The sequence below is a fragment of the Leucoraja erinacea genome, chromosome 6 (assembly GCF_028641065.1).
Source record: "Leucoraja erinacea ecotype New England chromosome 6, Leri_hhj_1, whole genome shotgun sequence".
In the NCBI taxonomy this organism is placed as follows: Eukaryota; Metazoa; Chordata; class Chondrichthyes; order Rajiformes; family Rajidae; genus Leucoraja; species Leucoraja erinaceus.
In genome coordinates, this window is record NC_073382.1 from 72,065,758 (window position 1) to 72,086,514 (window position 20,757).

The window sequence follows — 20,757 nt, forward strand, 5'->3', positions numbered from 1 at the left end:
TCAGAGTTATGGCAAGAGCAAAGTATGAGGAGAGAAGGAACTGCCCAAGATCCAAAGCATTCCACCTCATCTGTGAAACACAGTGGTGGGGGTGTCCTGGGCATGCATGGCTGCTGAAGGTACTGGCTCGTTTATCTTCATTTGAGGATACAGGGAAGACTCGCTAACGGCAGGTAAGCACGGGAAGACTCGTGAAGATTTTTCAACATGATGAAAAATGTCCACGAGTGCCCCCAATACATAGCTTTATACATGGTGCAAGATTTGATCTTGAACATTTATTTAGTCCCTTTGCTTTACAGCATTTTTAACATGGGCTGCGAAATAGTGTCACTGTTTTTGCATCCAACTCATGCAATACTGCATTGTTAGGCTTTAATATTTTTCATGTCCTGCTTGCTCTAAAGTTCACTGTTGTACACAACCCTCTGCTTTCTACAAGCCTGAATGAGAATGTAATGCATAATATCTGTTAATGCAGTATTCCACCAGGTCAAATGGAAACCTATTAGTTTAATAGCCAAATAAATTATTGTGAAACCGCTTTAACTATTTCCAGGGCAAAAGAATAAGTATAGACCTTCAGTTTTTATCTATTATCCAGGTGTTAAGATACAGGTTAAATACATGTATGCAATCCAACCAAATTTATAACTATCCCTAGGTACACAAAAATGCTGGAGAAACTCAGCGGGTGCAGCAGCATCTCTGGAGCGAAGGAAATAGGGAACGTTTTGGGTCGAAACCCTTCTTCAGACTGATCACTATAACTATCACAGTCTCAAATACAAAAGTGGTGTAAAGCCCCTGTCCCACTTAGGAAACCTGAACGGAAACCTCTGGAGACTTTGCGCCCCACCCAAAGTTTCCGTGCGGTTCCTGGAGGTTCCCAGAGGTTTTTGTTAGTCTCCCTACCTGCTTCCACTACCTGCAACCTCTGGCAATCACCTGCAACCGTACGGAAACCTTGGGTGGGGCGTAAAGTCTCCAGAGGTTTCCGTTCAGGTTTCCTAAGTGGGACAGGGGAATTAGAAAAACACCTTTCATGAACTCTTAATGCACACAATATTATACACACCATCTCAATGTTCATAACATTGAGCATGTACTATTCAGCGTTATAATTGATCTCTGTTTTATCGCACTAAACTCAGTATTATCCTAGTTTAAATGTTATTTTGTATATTTCCCTTTCAAATGTGTGTGTAAAAAAGAGAAAGGAGTTAGCAAGTCTTCTTCAACCTCTTACATCGCAAGCAGTTACAGTGAATACCTGTACAGAGCCGTGCTTGCCTTGCCAGTGCCTTGCTCATGCCATGTTTCTGACATTCTCCACAACTATATTCAGTTGTTCATTTTTAACCATTGAAGAAAAAGTAAAATTTCAAAACAAAAATAGAAAAATTGCTGCTTCAATTACCTTGCATGGACATTTTTGATAGCTTGTGGATTTGTTTGCAACATTCTGGAACTCCATAATGGATCTCCCTATTACAGATAAAAACATTAATTATTAAAGTGCAATTTTGAAGAACAATCTTTGCGGTGCTAAGAATGGAATACAATCAAATTCACTTTGATATGATTAAAGTCATCTGCCAAAATCTGACTGCCCAGCCCTTAACCCGCATATAAGGAACATAGGACTTCTGTCCTATAAATAGGGTTATAGATGAATGGCTGGGACATAACAGTGAGATCCAACTGTAGCTTTATTACCATGTACATTAATAGTCTCATTAATGCAGAGGAGGTCACAGCATTACCAATGATCTGTCATGCACCAACCACACTGTTGTGCAACAGCCAGGAAGGCACACACACCAATGCCTCTACTTCCTTAGGAGACTTAGGAAATTATGCATGCCTCCAATGACTTTTACAAAACCCCACACATGCACCATAGAAACCATACTGTCATGGTGTATCATAGCTTGATTTGGGAACAGCTATGCCCAAGACCACATGAAATTGCAATATGGAAGGGTAAGGTGTGAAAACGAGACATCAAACGGGACATAGATCAAGGAAAATGTAGAATAGATCATTGTTAGCTGGGGGAAGGTGACAACGAAGCATAAAAACATAAAATTAAATCGACAGTCACACTGGTCAGAGAACAAGGGTAGGGTGAGATGGAGAGAGAAAGCAAGGATTACTTGAAGTTAGGGGAATCAATATTCAGACTGCTGTGGTGTAAACTGCCCAAGCAAAATATGAGATGTTGTTCCTCCAATTTGCGTTGGGCCTCACTCTGACAGTGGAGAGGCCCAGGACAAAAAGATCAGTGTGGGAATGGGAGGGGGAGTTTAAGTGAGTAGGGACAGAGCTGCCAACTCTCACGCATTGAGCGTGAGAATCATGCATTTCGCCAAATTGTCACGCTCTCACGCTGATCACAGACTTTCTCACACTCTGTTGTGAGAAATTCTGTGATCAACGAGAATTTCAAAACTGATATCCATTGCATGGGCCGTAGGTGTTGGAGAGCCAGGGGTGGAGATGCGGGGGCAGATGTGGATGGGGAGCCGGGGCTGGCTAGTGTTTGCAGGGCTGGCGAGCCGCTCGTTGCAGCTCCGGCCAGGGAGCAGCCTCAGTGCAAGAATCCCGGGTGTTTGTCGGAAGCGTTGCGCCACTGCCGTGAGAGTCTCTGTGCCAAATTCGACCAGGTGACTGGCATGGACCAGGCTGCAGCTCGGCTGGAGGACTGGGCTGCTGGAAGTAGGTGCTAGCACTGGGTAGAAGTGGTGGAAGATAGTGGCCTTCAATTGGGGGTGGTTGGAGAAAGCATCCTGTTGGCCTGCTAGATTTTCACTTACTGTAACTGCAGGAAAATTTTTCCCGGTGATGGGGAAGTTCAGAACCAGGGGTCACAGTTTAAGAATAAGGGGTAGGCCATTTAGGACTGAGATGAGGACAAACTTTCTTCACCCAGAAAGTTGTGAATCTGTGGAATTCTCTGCCACAGAAGGCAGAGAATTCCCCCCCGCCCGGCTCTGTCATGCTGGCGGAAGAAACTGATCGGCTGGTCCCCCGCTGCTTTTCGCCGTCCCCGCGGGCTTGCACTGTCCGAAAATCCAGCGCATCAGATTCAGATTCAATTTTAATTGTCATTGTCAGTGTACAGTACAGAGACAACAAAATGCATTTAGCATCTCCCTTGAAGAGCGACATAGCAAACGATTTGAACAAAAAATAATAACTGTCCGGGGGGGGGGGGTGTGGTGATTGGCAGTCACCGAGGTACGTTGTTGAGTAGAGTGACAGCGGCCGGAAAGAAGCTGTTCCTCGACCTGCTGGTTCGGCAACGGAGAGACCTGTAGCGCCTCCTGGATGGTAGGAGGGTAAACAGTCCATGGTTGGGGTGAGAGCAGTCCTTGGCGATGCTGAGCGCCCTCCGCAGACAGCGCTTGCTTTGGACAGACTCAATGGAGGGGAGCGTGGAACTGGTGATGCGTTGGGCAATTATCACCACCCTCTGCAATGCCTTCCGGTCGGAGACAGAGCAGTTGCCATACCATACTGTGATGCAGTTGGTAAGGATGCTCTCGATGGTGCAGCGGTAGAAGTTCACCAGGATCTGAGGAGACAGATGGACCTTCTTCAGTCTCCTCAGGAGAGAAGAGACGCTGATTAGCCTTCTTGATCAGAGTAGAGGTATTGTGGGTCCAAGAGAGGTCATCGGAGATGTTGACTCCCAGGAACCTGAAGCTAGAAACACGTTCCACCTCTGTCCCGTTAATGTGGATGGGGGTGTGCGTGCCGCCTCTGGACTTCCTGAAGTCTACAATGAGCTCCTTGGTCTTCTTGGAGTTAAGGGCCAGGTTGTTGTCAGCGCACCATGCTGCTAAGTGCTGGACCTCCTCCCTGTAGGCCAGCTCATCGTTGTTGCTGATGAGGCCAATCACCGTTGTATCATCTGCATACTTGATGATGGTGTTAGTACCATGTACAGGTGTGCAGTCATAGGTGAAGAGGGAGTAGAGGAGGGGGCTCAGCACACAGCCCTGAGGAACGCCGGTGTTCAGGGTGAGGGTTGAAGAGGTGTGCTTGTCTAACCTCACGGACTGGGGTCTGTTGGTTAGAAAGTCCAGTATCCAGTTGCAGAGGGAGGGGTCGATGCCCAGGTTACCGAGTTTGGTGATCAGTTTTGATGGAATAACGGTGTTGAATGCTGAGCTGTAATCGATGAACAGCATTCTTACGTAAGTGTCTCTGTTGTCGAGGTGGGAGAGGGCGGAGTGAAGTGCCGTTGAGATGGCATCCTCCGTACTCCTGTTCTTGCAGTAGGCAAACTGATAGGGATCCAGTGTAGGAATCAATGTCCGTGTGAGAGTCAAGGGTGGCCTGGGCTGCAAACGCCTTCCAGTCAGTGTTTCCAAAACACTGCTGAAGTGTGAAGTCCGCTTCCTCTGACCAGACTTTAACTGTCCTTACAGTTGGTTTAACCCGTCTGATGAGTGGGGAGTACTTAGGGAGCAGGAACAATGAGACATGATCAGACTGACCAAGGTGGGGGAGGGGGATTGCTTTGTAAGCTTCAGCCATGTTGGTGTAGACTTTGTCCAGTGTCTTGTCTACTCTAGTGGGGAAGGATACATGTTGGTGGAATTTGGGGAGTACAGTCTTCAGGTTGGAGTGATTGAAGTCACCCGCAACAATGAAGGCTGCCTCGGGGTTGTGCGTCTGTTGTTTGCTAATGGCAGTATGCAGCTCTTTCATTGCAAGCTTGGCATTAGCATCAGGAGGCATATAGGCTGCAGTCACAATAGTGGAGGTGAACTCTCTGGGCAGATAGAACGGTCTGCATCTAACCAAGAGGAACTCAAGGTTAGCTGAGCAGTGACTCTCGATGATGGTGGAGTCCGTGCACCATGCTTTGTTTACATAAATGCACAGACCCCCCCCTCTGGTCTTACCAGAGTCTTATGTCCTGTCCGCTCGGAGTAAATGACGCCCCGATAGCTGGATGGCGCTGTCAGGAACGTCAGTGTTGAGCCAAGTTTCAGTGAAGATCAAGATGTTGCAATCCTTGATCCGGTTGTGGGAGGTGATCCTTAGCCGGAGTTCATCCATTTTGTTTGCCAGTGAGCGCACGTTGGCGAGGAAAAGGCTAGGAATCGCTGCCCTGTGTGGGGCTAGCTCTAACCTGGCCTTTAACCCACCTCTGCGTCCCCGGCGGTGTTTTCGTACCCGTCGCCGTCTGTTGGTGCTTCTGGTGGGCCGAGCTGGCTTGGTGCGCGCTGGTGTTCTGCCGCTCCGTTGCTCCGCGTCTGCGTTACTCCGCAGGCGGTCTTCAGCCCCGCGGCTCTGCTGATGGTCTCCAGCCCCGGGGCTTATCTGGCGTTCTCCAGCCCAGCGGGTCGGGTGGCGGGTGGCATCAACGGAATGTCGGCCTGCAGGTGCATTGAGGGTGTACGCAGCGTCGCGATGGGCGTACGCAGCGTCTAGATGCCATATGCATCGTCTCGACGTCGTACGCAGCGTCTTGACGGCGTACGCCAAGCGCGTGGCGTTGCGCGATGACGTCAGGCCGCCCCCCCCCCCCTTGCAACCACGCATTGCGAGAACAGACCCAACGGGCCTGCACTTGGTCTAGTATGGCAATAAAACTCGACCACTTGATTTTGAAGCATTCATGCATGGTAGTGGTATAATGTAGTCATAGTGATACAGTGTGAAAACTGGCCCGTCCCAACTTGCCCACACCCACCAACATTTCCCAGCTACACTACCTGCTTTTAGTCCATCTCACTCCAAACCTGTCCTATCCATGTATCAGTCTAACTGTTTCTCAAAAGTTGGGATAGTCCCTGCCTCAACTACCTCCTCTGGCAGCTTGTTCCATACACCCACCACTCCTTGTGTGGAAAAAGTTACCCCTTAAAAATACTTCAAACAAAAAACCTTGAAATCATACTTCTACAATGCACTAAAACATGATTTTAATACATCAAATTTCAAAACGTTCCTACCGTAGGAGGAGGGGCACCCCCTCCCATACCCTCCCCCCACTCGGTTGCTCCACTCCCTCGCCAGGTACCCCCAAGGCCAATGATCAGTAATCGCTCAGCCCCCCACTTTCAAAAACACTTTGCGGCCCCTGGTTCAGAAGGAGAGCACTGCCAGATGTGAGCGGGGAACTGAGGCCAGTTGTCGGTGATGTCTGCATCCCAATGCTCAGCGCTTCGTGTTTCGGAGTTGGCTAATGTTATTGATTTGTAATTAGCCTGATTTGTAATTAGTTGACAAAACCTTAATTTATTAATCCGGAATATCCAGGGGGATGGGATAAGTGTAATATTAAAATGAAATGCAAGGCATCAGGCTGTCTGTCACAACACACTGTCAAAGTTTGTTTCTTAAAAAGCAGATAGCAACAAAAACTGTTAAAAGTAAACCATGTTTCTCAATCTTTCCCCTTGTCTAATGCCCTTGTAATGTCATCATTTCATCAATCTTTAATTGATTCGTCAGATGGGAGTGTTAAAGATCTGCAATGAGCACAAACGTTACTCAGTGCTTCTCGGGCTCCCACTCACAGAACAAAGGAAAGTTAGCACAATTATACATTTTTCTTATCAATAAAACACTCCTACCAAGTCTGAATATGGCATGACTGAAAGATTATGTAGCCTTTCACAATATAAGGAAAGCTGGGTCCAAATCAAGCTCATCCAATGACAAGTTATTACTTATCTCCAGAGCATCAGCTATTTTTTTTCAATCTTGGCTTCTTTATGGCCTTGACATGTTATTACGCAGGTTGCCTTCTTAATGTCTTTATTGAAAAGACAACCTGTCCTCCATATTGTGTTCCATATAATTTACTTTTATAATATAATCAGGCTTGGCACCAAGCCATTCTTTTGTTCTACTAGATCATGCTTTTGTAGAAGAACGACTCCATTTTAGAATTGACTATTAGCACTTTCATTACAGCCCCGATAATCCATTATTTCCTTCAGTTAAATATTGGGAAAGTTATGTAGACCATTTCTGATGCCGTAGTAATCAAAGTAATCTAGCAGCCTTTCATGAGGAACTTTATCGGATGCTTTTGAAAAGTCCAGGATTGCCATATGTATAGATTTCCCCTTATCTAATGCCCTTGTAATGTCATAATTGAATCTGAATAAGTTGTGTTTCCGTTGAATGTTTTGCTCTGAAGCCATGTTGTGAGTATCCCATTCTTTTCGAAATGGTCCATGATGTGAGAGTGTATGATGTGTTCCATGATCTTACATGTAACACTGGTCAGTGAAACTGGTCTGTAATTCTCAGGCGCAGCCTTATTGTCCTTCTTAAATATTGCAGATGCTTGCTTCCTTCCACTGTTGTGGTAGTGACCCACAATCAATTGAGGACTGGAATAAATCTGTCAGTATAGGTGCTATTTTTGATGTGAACATCTTTAGAAACCATGGTGGCAACTGATCAGGGCCTGCTGCTTTGTTTGGCATTAGGTTCTGTGGTTGTGTTAGTACTCCTGCCTCATAGATCACTAGTTCAGGGATATCCTGTATGTTACTGGTTCCCATCGATGAAATGTATGACTTGTTTTCCCTCATAAATACACTGGTGAATTGAGCATTAAGTGCTTCGGCCTTCCCTTTCCCGTCACTTACAACTGTGTTGTTCACCATGAGGTCTGCAACTTCCTTCTCTCCGTTACCCAAACGTTTCATATAAGACCAAAATTGCTTGACGTTTTCTTTCATTGCTGTGGTAAGGTTGTTTGACACAAAGTCTTGTTCGGCTTTGTTCAGAGCTTTCCTTTATTCCTTCTGGCAATTTACAAAGGAATCCCAATCTTCTTTGTCTCGTGTCTTCTTTGCTTTATTGTATGCCCTCTGTTTCTTTCGTCTGAGTCTGTGGTGATGTCTGGTGAACCAGGGTAGGGTATTTGGTTTGGCTGCTGCCTTTTTTGGAATATGTCTGTCCATAATCTGCTTTATTACAGTTTCAACAGTGTCCCACTCTGTGTGTCCCATCCTACTGAATAGAAGCATTACCCATTGAGAGATAATGATCCCGTAAAGCATCCAGGTCTACATTGATCAGTTCCTCGTTTGCTTTCCGCCGTATGTAGTATTTTTTCCTAGGTTGTCATTTCCACTTGGCTGTCAGATCCAGGTGAACAATAACTATGTCATGGTCGCTCACACCTGCTTCCACCTTCGTACCTTGAACAAGACTGGTATTATTTGTGAATACCAAGTCTAAAATGTTACCTCTTCTTGTTGGTTTATTAACCTGTTGGTTCAGGCCAAAACCCATTGCAGCCCCCAGTAGTAGTTCAGCTGTATCCTTGGATGCAGATTGCTCCTGCACTATTATTGAGTCTTCCCAATTAATATAAGGCTGATTAAAGTCACCTGAAAGTGCTATATTGTATCACTTGCCTTTATTGCATATTTTCTCAAATGAATTTTCACGTTCACTTACAAACTGTTTGTCATCATGTCTGGGCTTATAAGCAGTACCTATTAAAAGTGGGCGTCGTCCTTTCAATTCAATTTGGTTCCACATTAATTCACTATCTACTTCAAACTCTTCTTTACGAATCATAATAATACCTTTTTTACATGCTATTAAGATGCCACCATGAATTCCGTCCCATCTGTCCCTTCGTTAGACATCATATGTATCCGGTAAAATCTCATCACTATTAATGTCCTGTGAAATCCAAGTTTCTGTCCCTTGTACAATATCAGGATTATACTGATCCAAAAGTACCTTGACTTCAGAGGTTTTATTCCTAATGCTCTGAAAATTTACCACCATAATTTTTAGTGAGTTCCAGCCTTTACATTTTGTTAACTTGTTTTTAACTATCTTTGGAGCTCTACGAGGTTTAGGGGGTGTTATATTACCAATAAACGGGTCACCTCCATCATCATCATTCAGGATAAAAAAAAGGTTTGATGTATTACTTTCAAATGATGAATTAAACTATGTATCAGAAATGTTCATAATTTCACATATTGGACATATCCAGACACAATGTTTCCCTTCAAAGCTGCTGTATGTTACATCATCCACTCCACCTCATGCAACATGTATCCATCTTTGACATCCATCGCATTCTATACCCTTGTGCTGGCTAGTTACCATCTCATTGCACACCCCACATGCTTCAGGTTTACAGTTTGTGCATTTCCATAAAAGATTCTGCTTTGTAATATTCATATATTCCTTGATAGTCACGTCAGTACATTTGACATAAATGCATAGATTATGATGGAATGTATTAAGTTTTCTTCTGTGTTTTGTTACCAGCTTATTACAGCTCCCACAGTTTGAAGGCCCAGGGTTTAGACTAACATCCCCAGATAACAGCAAAGTAATGAGAAACCCAATGCGTTTCTTCGGCTTCAGTTCAATAGTCATACATATTGCTGGTTTAGACAAGAGTCTGTAACTGTTGATGTAAATTGATGCGTATCTCATGCAATCTTCTCTCAGGATTAAGTGTGAGAACCCTCTATGAAAAAACATTTGTTGGTCATCTGTAGAGTTTGTTTCCAATGGTTGAATTTGTTGTCTCACAAACAGGCATAACAACGGTATGCTTCCGATGCTGCATAGTATGGCCATACTTAGTTGTGTTGCACTACAGTGTATCTCAGCGATTCAATCAATAATAATGAAATCAAGAAGCCACTCCGCTTTATGCTGTCCCACAATGTCCGCCAATGAATACTGCTTGTAGTCCACACCACTGCTGTATCCAGGCGCAGTGGTAATGAAAATCCAAGATGGCTGCCGTTTTTCCCGCCACTTTATAAACAAGGTTAAAAAAAATACCGCAAAGTTTCGCGAATAAAAACGAAGTTAAAATTCAGCTAAAAATGTCCACCTAAACTTCTATCTAACAATATAAATAACAATATTCACGTTTTCACTTGTTAAAAAGTCCACTTTGCTATTAAAATGAACAAAAATCAACAACATTTGGTATAAAATGCTGAGCTCTGCAGAGGCATGTCCTGCACACAGCACTCGCCTCGCTCGGGTCCTTGGGTCGAAGCCTTCCCGCCACCTCGCTCCGGGTTCTCGGGTCCACGCCCGCCGGCAGCCTCACTCGGGTCCTCGAGACGACGCTCGCTCGGGGTCCCCGTCCAACCCACGCAAAGCTCGGCCTCTGCTCGACTCCGACTCTGCTCCAGCGCACAGGACCGGCGCTCCTCTTCCCAGTAAGTTAAAACTTCCCAGTAAGTTAAAAGACTCGCTACAATATGCACCAGATTGCACAATTTCAAGCTGAAAAATGCACAAGCTCCATACCAATGGGAGGGGGGACACCCCCGTCCAACACCCTTGTCCTCGGTTGCTACACTCCCTCGGGCTTGGTCTCTCACTATCTCTCATTCACAACTCTCACCCAATGTTGGCAGCCCTGTATGGAGGAACTGCAGATGCGGTTTAAACTGAAGATAAGGCACAAAATACTGGAGTAACTCAGCGGGTCAGGCAGTATCTCTGGAGAGAAGGAATGGGTGGCGTTTTGGGGCGAAGCTCTCCGAGGTTAGGGTTCATGGGGGGAGGGGGAGGGGGGGGGGGATTATATAAAGCGCCAGTCCCTTCCTACAAGATGGCAATCCACTGTAATCTCCACCGCCTCTCCCACATGTAGCCGCCGCTCTCGCCCGCCCCCTAGCTTAACTGCAGCCCCCGTAGCCCCCACCTGCCTGCCGATGCAGTCCCCGCCCCCACCTGTTGCCGCGATGCACCTGTCCCCACAGCCCCCCCTGTAACCGCAGCTCCCACCTGTACCTGTACCCCCGCCCCCGCCCCCCCCTGTTGCCGCCGCCTCCCCTGTAGCCACAGCCCCCACCTGTACCTGTAGCCGCAGCCTGGTGCCCCACCTGTACCTGTAGCTGCAGCCCCCACCTGGTGTCCCCACCTGTAGCTGCAGCCCCGCCCCACCTGTACCTGTAGCTGCAGCCCCCGCCCCCACATGTACTGGTGTCCCCACCCCCACCTGTTGCCGCCGCCCCCACCTGTTGTCCCCGCCCCCACCTGTACCCCGCCCCCATCTGTAGCCCCGCCCACACCATGTAACCGCAGCCCCCACCTGTACCTGTAGCTGCAGCCCCCCCCCCACCTGTACCTGTTGCCCCCCACCCCCCCGCCTATTGCTGGTGCCCCCGCCCCCCCACCTGTAGCTGGTGCCCCCCGCCCCCACCTGTACCTGGTGCCCCCACCTGTACCTGGCTGCCCCCGCCCCCACCTGTACCTGTAGCCCCCACCTGCAGCCCCCCCCCCCACCTGTACCTGTAGCTGCAGCCCCGCCTGGTGCCCCCACCTGTACCTGTAGCTGCCCCCACCTGTTGCCCCCACCTGTTGTCCCCCCCCCCCCCTGTACCTGTAGCTGCAGCCCCGCCCCCACCTGTACCTGGTGCTGCCCCGCCCCTGTACCTGGTGTCCCCACCCCCACCTGTACCTGTAGCTGCCCCCCCGCCCCCCCCTGTAGCTGTAGCTGCCCCCCCCACCTGTACCTGTAGCTGCAGCCCCGCCGCCTCGAGCTCGGTGGCCAGGCCGCCGTCAACTATCAACACCTCAACCCGCGGCGGCCATTCCCGCGCCTGACTGACAGCCCGCGCAGCCAATAGACCGCTGGCTGGGGGGGGGGGGGAGGGGCCGGGGCGGGGCTGACCAATCAGCCACGGGCTTGTGGGCGGGACCGGGCCCACGTTGTACTGCGCCGGAGCGACCGGTTGAGGTCGATGTTTCCCGGCCGCCGACATGTTGGCGGTTCCTGCTCTGCTGAAGGGGAAAGCCGTGTTACTGCCGCTGTCTGTCGCTGCCGGGGATATGGCGATATAGAAGGCAATCTGTAAGTTCATGGAGCGGACCAGGTGCATCTGGCACGGTGGGAGAGCGATGTCAGAGGATTGTTCAACACGTTGAGCAGCAGCAGCGGTGCAGAATGGACCTGTTAATGTTTCAGGCCCAAAGAAAGATAGGCACAAGATGCTGGAGTAACTCAGCGGGACAGGCAGTATCTCTGGAGAGGTATAGGTGACGAGACGTGTCTGTCTTTTTACGTCTATCACCTGTGATGTAAACTAGCATCTGCAGTTCCTTCCTGCACGATAGACACAAAGTACTGGAGTAACTGCGGGTCAGGCAGCATCACTGGAGAAATAAAGAGCCGCAGATGCTGGTTTATGCCAAGGATAGTGCTGACCTGCTAGTTAACATCAGAAACACTAACGATCTGAGTTTTAAAAACAGTTTTACGACAAGTTGCGATATTGTTGGAGGCAGGAGATGAAGTAACAGAGGCAATCGTGCTATAGGATAGAGTAAAGATTAATGGATTGAACAGAGAAGCAAAACATGGGCTCAGTAGTGGTAGAAATTGTTATGATATTAATAATATAAGCTTCAGATAGCCAAATCCAGTGTCAAGGCTCGAGATGGGAGTGGGAGCAAAGGGTCAGAAGTGAGAACCATATCGCCTCCCTCCGCAATCCCATCTACCCTCCCTCTGATTCTGCATTTAACTCCTTGCCTTCCTTTCTTATCAGATTCTACCATCTGCAGCCCTTTGTCTTCCACTCTTTCACCTCTAACCTTTATGACCATCTCCATCCTTCTCTTCCATCACCTATCAACCCCCCCCCCCCCCCCCCCCCCCCCCCCCCCTTACTTGGTTCCAACTATCACTATCCACCTCTTGTCCCACCCCATCACTTCACCTCTTCCTACCAGTTATCTTCCTTTACTCTAATCTTGAAGTAGGGTTCCAACCCAAAATAACCTCTGTCCATTTCCCTCCACAAATCCTGTTTGACACCGCAGAATTCCTGCATCAGTTTTGTTTTGCTCATGATTCCAGTATTTGCAGTCTCTGGTGACCCTGTGTAATATCCTTCTGTACCCTACCATTCTAATGTTCAGACTACTTTGTGTCTTTCAGCTTCACCCTAAATTGTTTACAATGAATAATATGGAACTTAGAAACAGTCCTACTGGTCCCTGGGAGTATCACTGTCCACACAAATCACTTTCACATCTGTTGTCAAAACATTTCAGCATGTCTTTTCATTGTTTCACTTTTTATGTGGAGAATACACTACCTGATTTTAATCTTGAAGGGCCTAACTCCAAATTTAAAAATTCTGTCATCTTGTACTAGATTTCCCCCTGGTGCAGGGAGCAAGGATTTAGCTTTATAGACCGCTGGGATCTCTTCTGGGATAGGGGTGACCTGTACAAAAGGGACGGGTTACACCTTAACTGGAGGGGGACCGACGTTCTGACGAGCAGGTTTGCTGGTGCTACATGTGTGGATTTAAACTAAATAGTGGGGTGGAGGGATTGACAAATTGGGAGTATAAAGATGGAGTTAAAGTGGAAGTGAGTACAGGAAGAGTTACAAAGGACTCCTGAATTAATGGGAAGGAATGTTCGAGAAGGGATAAGAGAGTAAGGTCAGGGCCAGTAGTGACCGTTGTGAGAGGGGAGGTGAATACCAAATTTAAAGTGTTGTATATGAATGCGCAAAGTATAAGAAATAAAGTGGATGAGGTTGAGGCTCAGTTAGAAATTGGCAAGAATGATGTTGTGGGAATTACAGAGACATGGCTGCAAGAGGACCAGGGCTGGGAACTGACCATTCAAGGGTATACGTCCTATTGAAAAGACAGACAGGTGGGCAGAGGCGGTGGGGTAGCTCTGTTGTTGGGGAATTAAATTCAGTCCCTTGCGAGGGGCGACTTAGAATCAGGAGATGTAGATTTAGTATGGATAGAACTGATGAATTGTAAGGGTAAGAAGACCCTAATGGGAGTTATCTACAGGCCCCCAAACAGTAGCCTGGATATAGGTTGGTAGTTAAATCAAGAGTTAAAATTGGCATGTCGCAAAGGTAATTCTTCGGTTGTTATGGGAGATTTCAACATGCAGGTAGATTGGGAAAATCAGGTTGGAACTGGACCCCAAGAAAGGGAGTTTGTGGAATGCCTCTGTGATGGATTCTTAGAGCAGCGTGTACTGGAGCCTACCAAGGAGAAGGCAATTCTGGATTTAGTGTTGTGTAATGAATCGGTTTTGATAAGGGAACTCGAGGTAAAGGAGCCATTAGGAGGTAGTGACCATAATATGATAAGTTTAAAGCTACAATTTGAGAGGGAGAAGGGTAAATCGGAGGTGTCGGTATTACAGTTGAGCAAAGGGGACTAGAGCCATGAAGGAGGCGTTAGCCAAAATTGATTGGAAAGATACCCCAGCAGGGATGACAGTGGAACAACAATGGCAGGTATTTGTGGGAGTAACACAGAAGGTGCAGGATGGGTTCATTCCAAAGAGGAAGAAAGATCCCAACGGGAGTAAGGGCTGATTGTGGCTGACAAGGGAAGTCAGGGAAAGTATAAAAATAAAAAAGAAGAAATATAACATAGCAAAGATGAGCGGGATGCCAGAGGATTGGGTAACTTTTAAAGAGCAACCGAAGATAACTAAAAAGGCAATACGGGGAGAAAAGATGTGGTACGAAGGTAAGCTAGCCAAGAATATAAAGGAGGATAGTAAAAGATTATTTAGGTATGTGGAGGAAAAAACTAGTTAAGGTCAAAGTTGGACCCTTGAAGACTGAAAAGGGTGAATTTATTATGGGGAACAAGGAAATAACAGACGAGTTGAACACGTACTTTTGATCTGTCTTCACTAGGGAAGACCCAAACAATCTCCCAGGTGTACTAGTGGCCAGAGGACATAGGGTTGGAGGAACTGAATGGAATTCACATAGAAACAAAGAAAATAGGTGCAGGAGTAGGCCATTCGGCCCTTCGAGCCTGCCCCGCCATTCAATATGATCGTGGCTGATCATCCAACTCAGTATCCTGTACCTGCCTTCTCTCCATACCCCCCTGATCCCTTTAGACACAAGGGTCATATCTAAATATAGCCAATGAACTGCCTCAACTACCTTCTGTGGCAGAGAATTCCAGAGATTCACCACTCTCTGTGTGAAAAATGTTTTTCTCATCTAGGACCTAAAAGATTTTCCCCTTATCCTTAAACTGTGACCCCTTGTTCTGGACTTCCCCAATATCGGGAACAATCTTCCTGCATCTAGCCTGTCCAACCCCTTAAGAATTTTGTAAATTTCTATAAGATCCCCCCTCAATCTTCTAAATTCTAGCGAGTACAAGCCGAGTCTATCCAGTCTTTCTTCATATGAATGTCCTGACATCCCTGGAATCAGTCTGGTGAACCTTCTCTGTACCCCCTCTATGGCAAGAATGCATTTCCTCAGATTAGGAGACCAAAACTGTATGCAATACTCCAGGTGTGGTCTCACCAAGACCCAGTACAACTGCAGTAGAATCTCCCGGCTCCTATACTCAAATCCTTTTGGCTATGAATGCTGACATACCATTCGCTTTCTTCACTGCCTGCTGCACCTGCATGCCTACTTTCAATGACTAGTGTACCATGACACCCAGGTCTCATTGCATCTCCCCTTTTCCTAATCGGCCACCATTCAGATAATAGTCTACTTTCCTGTTTTTGCCACCAAAGTGGATAACCTCACATTTAACCACATTATACTGCATCTGCCATGCATTTGCCCACTCACCCAGCCTATCCAAGTCACCTTGCAGCCCCCTAGCATCCTCCTGCACATTAAGTAGGAAATGGTGTTGGGTAGACTGATGGGACTGAAGGCTGATAAATCCCCAGGGCCTGATGGTCTGCATCCCAGAGTACTTAAGGAAGTGGCTCTAGAAATCGTGGACACATTGGTGATCATTTTCCAATGTTCTATAGATTCAGGATCAGATCCTGTGGATTGGAGGGTAGCTAAAGTTATTCCACTTTTTAAGAAGGGCGGCAGAGAGAAAACAGGGAATTATGGACCAGTTAGCCTGACATCGGTGGTGGAGATGCTGGAGTCAATAATAAAAGATGAAATAGCGGCACATTTGGATAGCAGTTGCGGGATCGGTCTGAGTCAGCATGAATTTACAAAAGGGAAATCATGCTTGACTAATCTTCTGGAATGTTTTGAGGACGTAACCAGGATAATGGACAACGGAGAGCCAGTGGATGTGGTGTACCTGGACTTTCAGAAAGCATTTGATAAGGTCCCACATAGGAGATTAGTGGGCAAAATTAGAGCACATGGTATTGGGGGTAGAGTGCTGACATGGATAGAAAATTGGTTGGCAGACAGGAAACGAAGGGTAGGAATTAACGGGTCCCTTTTAGAATGGCAGGCAGTGAGTAGTGGGGTACCGCAAGGCTCGGTGCTGGGACCGCAGCTATGTACAATATATAAATGATTTGGATGAAGGGATTGAAAGTAACATTAGCAAATTTGCAGACAACACAAAGCTGGGTGGCAGTGTGAACTGTGAGGAGGATGCGGGGTGACTTGGACAGGTTGGGTGAGTGGGCAGATGCATGACAGATGCTGTTTAATGTGAATAAATGTGAGGTTATCCAATTTGGTGACAAAAGCAGGTAGATTATTATCTAAATGTGTCAAGTTGGGAAAAGGGGAAGTATAACGGGATCAGGGGCTCCTTGTTCATCAGTCACTGAAAGTAAGCATGCTGGTACAGCAGGCAGTGAAGAAGGTGAATGGCATGTTGGCCTTCATAGCAAGAGAAGTTGAGTATAGAAGCAAAGAGGTCCTCCTGCATTTGTACAGGGCCCTAGTGAGACCAGACCTGGAGTATTGTGTGCAGTTTTGTTCTCCAAACTTGAGGAAGGACATACTTGCTATTGAGGGAGTGCAGCGCAGGTTTACAAGGTTAATTCCCGGGATGGCGGGACTGTCATATGTTGATAGATTGGAGCGGCTGGGCTTGCATACTCTAGAAAAGTTGGAAGAGAGGGGATCTTATTGAAACGTATAAGGTTATTAAGGTTTGAACATGCTAGAGACAGGAAACATGTTCCCAATGTTGGGGGATTCCAGAACAGGGGCCATAGTTTAAGAATAAGTGTAAGCCATTTAGAACCTAGATGAGGAAAAACTTTTTCACACAGAGAGTTGTGAGTGTGTGGAATTCTCTGTCTCAGAGGGCAGTGGAGGCTGGTTCTCTGGATGCTTTCAAGAGAAAGTTAGATACTCTTAGGGATAGCGGAGTTAAGGAATATGGAGAGAAGGCGGGAATGGGGTACTGATTGTGGATGATCAGCCATGATCACATTGAATGGTGGCGCTGGCTTGAAGGGTCGAATGGCCTACTCCTGCGCCTATTGTCTATAATGCCAGTCCAAACTGGATATACTCAATTAACATGAGATGGGGGGGGGGGGGGGGGGGGGGGGGGGGGGGGGAAACTATTTTTCTCAGTCCCTACCTTGTCGGAGATGCGGCTTTTCGCCCCTTCCTCGTGGCCTACCAACAGTCTGGAGCGGCGTTTCCTGCCGGGACCGGCCAGCTTCGGTGGCGGCGCAGCGCTGAGGCACCATGGTGGAGTGGGCGATGCCTTACCCGGGTCGCCGTGCGGTAAGCTCCGGAGTGCTGAGACCGCCGACTCCAACATCGCGGAGCTGCGGTCTGTGGAGCTTCCAGCCGCGGGCAGCGCTGAGCTTTAAACACCGCGGAGCCTGGGATCTCACGACGAGGTCGCCAGAGTCGGAGCTCTGACCAGCGCGGCCCGTGTTCTTCGGGAGCCATGGTCTCCGGTGAGGAAGCGGTCACTCCAGACATTCCAAGCCGCTGAGAGCGTTCACCCGACACCAGAGCTTCACCATCCTGCGAGAGGGTCTGAAGCATCGGGCTACCATAGAGGCGACTGCGGAGGCCTCAATAGGCCCGACTATTGGTGAACAGGGGACGGGGCTGGACATTTGATGCCTTCCCCCACAGTGGGAACCATAGTGGGGGGATCTTTTTACGTTTACTGTTAAATTCAATGATGTTGTGTCTTATCTTTATTTGTGTGCTGCAATGGCAAGTCAAATTTCACTACATTAATTGGTGTATGTGATAATAAATGTCCTTTATATCCTTTTGTATCCATTTTCATCCTGCTGCCAAATAATCCTGCTCACTTGAACCCACTTATGCCAGTTTATTTCCCACTCCATCACCTCACTTCTCTTTACCATGCTTTCTCCCCCTTACTCGACCAATCTCAAGAACATCATTTGTCCATATCCCTCCACAGATATGGCCTGGCCTCCTGTTTTCTTTTGTTTTTGCTTGGAATGCATGGTGCCCTGCTGCAATGATACAGGTGTGTGGGGAACCAACACTTGGAATGAATGCATTTGCATATCTTCATGTCAAACACGGTATATTCTGATTTGTAGAATGTTGATTCTCCGGAGCTCCTGGGTTTTGGTATTTGTACCATGATGAGGGATTAATTAAGGTTGACAGATTCATTGGAGGTTACTACATGCAAGCAGACAATGCATGACAAAGTAAATGGTTAGAGACTTTTACTAAAGTGTTTAGACCATGGACATCTTGTCAAAGAATTAAAGAAAAAATATCTGTGCTCAGAATATTGTAAATGTTTGCAATTCAGCTCCCTGTACGGTCAGTTGGTGATAATGTAGAGCTATCCAGAGCCCACAAACCAGCTAGTCAATTTTTTAATACGCCGATGAATGCTTACAAAACAAGCAACTTTTATGAAGAATCTTTTTGAATGATGCTTGCTCAGAATGTGAGTTTTTAAATTGGGGATAGGGCCATTTAAATTGTAGTTCATCATATTTTTAAAGCACTTCTCAAAGCACCTGCGATATTTTTTTTAATTAACTTTTCATGTCTGCTATACCAAATGCATTTAAATAGTTATGTGATAATTGTTCAAGATCAATTTATTACAGGTGCACAACCTTTTATCCGAAGATCCAAATAACGAAAACCTCCGAATAGCGACATTTTTTCAGTCCTTGAAGAAAGGTCCTTGAAAACGTTCACCGAGGGCGGCCCGCAGAGGTGACAGCGGAACCTCCGGTCGGTCCTCGAAGAAAGGGGAACTAAAGCCCCATTCATAAAAGAGAAGGTGAGGGTATATTGCGCGGGAGGGTTAATAATTGACAATATGCTGCTACCTGCCCGCTGAGTTAAAAAGTTCCCACGGTAGACTCACGATACACTGTGGGAACTTTTTTAACTCAGCGGGCAGCAGCAAATTGTCGCTCCCTTCAGTTCCACCCCACCTACACCCCTCTGCTTCCCGGCCATGTGTGTGACCCCTTCCCTCCCCTCTCCAGCTCCCCGCGCATTGCACCGGCGCGGGGGCTTTGCACTGTCTTCACGTCGGAGCTAGTGCCAGTCACCGGAGACGTCAGGACCAACGGGACACCGACCCCCAGGCCCACTGCAAGCACGGAGAACCCAGAGACCCACAGCCAGCAGCAGCCCAGCCCCGCTCCAATTCCAGAGGAACACGCTCTGCGCTGTCCCCGTAGGGACAGAAGCTGATGGCTCGGGCTGTGACGTCTCCGGCGACCCCCTTGTGCAGGAGCTGAGACTGGGAACTGTGGGGTTGTTTGCAGTTGCAGAGGGAGGGGGCAAGGGCGGTACAGTTCCCAGTCTCAGCTCCATTCCAGGGGGGTGACCGGAGACGTCAGGACCAACGGGACACCGACTGCAAGCACGGAGATCCCATAGACTCACAGCCAGCAGCAACTCTAGCCCAGCCCCGCTCCAACTCCAGAGGAACCCGGGTTGCGGATGAGGGGGCGCAGCTCGGGCTGTGGGCGAACAGCCACTTGTCACTGTAGCAGCGCATCGGGGAGCGGGTTCCTGTTGGTCCTGACGTCTCCGGCCATCCCCCTGGACAGGAGCTGAGAGACGTCAGGACCACCAGAAGCCGCTCCCCGATTGGCCGCTACGGCGACAAGTGGCAGTTCGCCCACAGCCCGAGCTGCGCCCTCTCATCGGGACACCGACCCCCAGGCCCACTGCAAGCATGGAGATCCCAGAGACTCACAGCCAGCAACAACTCTAGCCCAGCCCCGCTCCAACTCCAGAGGAACCCGGGTTGCGGATGAGGGGGCGCAGCTCGGGCTGTGGGCGAACTGCCACTTGTCGCCGTAGCGGCCCATCGGGGAGCGGATTCCTCTGGAGTTGGAGGGACAGGAAGACACAGCGGCTTTTGAGAATGGTGGGCAATCACTTCCAAAGTTCTGCCCACACAGTCAGTACACCTCTCCTACACTTGTCTCCCGCACTAAGATCATCTCGCAGAGAAGGATCCCAGCCTAACCCTCCCTATTCTCTCCTATTCTGCAAGAAAAACCTACATTGAAGACTCAAACTCGCGATCGAGTAACTGCCGGGATCGAGGCGCAAACTCGCGACCTTACGGATACGAGCCGAGCACTCTACCACTGAGCCAGCCGTTAAAATCTACGCTAAAAATCTTCCATTCCGAAAACCGAAAAATTCTGAATTACGAAAAGTGTCTGGTCCCAAGGCTTTCGGATAAAAGGTTGTGCACCTGTACTACATTAAACATAGAATATCTGGAAGCTTGTAACTGTCTCATAAAATTATCAGAATACTAATCAAGTACAAACCTCTCTTGCTGTTGCAGTGTTTTCCTTCCATGATGAACTATAAATTGTAATTTTTACCTCCTGGAGACGTGAACAACTTTAAGCAGCATTATGGGAGTTCAGGGACTGTGGAAGCTGTTGGAGTGTACTGGACAACCAACTAGACCAGAAACTCTTGAAGGAAAAATACTTGCTGTCGGTATCCTTTACTTCCTTACTTGAGTTGTAAGGAGAGTCTCCCGTGCCACCCCACTACATGTT

The 20,757-nt window shown here is 47.8% G+C and overlaps 2 protein-coding genes across 2 annotated transcripts in view; one reads left to right on the top strand and one right to left on the bottom strand.

The window, feature by feature from the left end:
• The window catches only part of zgc:172121 (uncharacterized protein LOC337599 homolog), a 35,033-nt gene extending 24,146 nt beyond the window's left edge, over positions 1 to 10,887 (bottom strand). The window contains 2 exon segments of the mRNA XM_055637379.1: positions 1,421 to 1,488; positions 10,878 to 10,887. Of these exon segments, the coding sequence (XP_055493354.1) occupies positions 1,421 to 1,464 (44 nt within the window). The 5' untranslated portion in view covers positions 1,465 to 1,488; positions 10,878 to 10,887.
• An 808-nt stretch (positions 10,888 to 11,695) lies between these two features.
• Positions 11,696 to 20,757, top strand: part of ercc5 (excision repair cross-complementation group 5) — a 33,999-nt gene continuing 24,937 nt past the window's right edge. The window contains exons 1-2 of the mRNA XM_055637375.1: positions 11,696 to 11,842; positions 20,535 to 20,695. Coding sequence (XP_055493350.1) covers positions 20,608 to 20,695 — 88 coding nt within the window. The 5' untranslated portion in view covers positions 11,696 to 11,842; positions 20,535 to 20,607. The remainder of the gene's footprint in view (positions 11,843 to 20,534; positions 20,696 to 20,757) is intronic.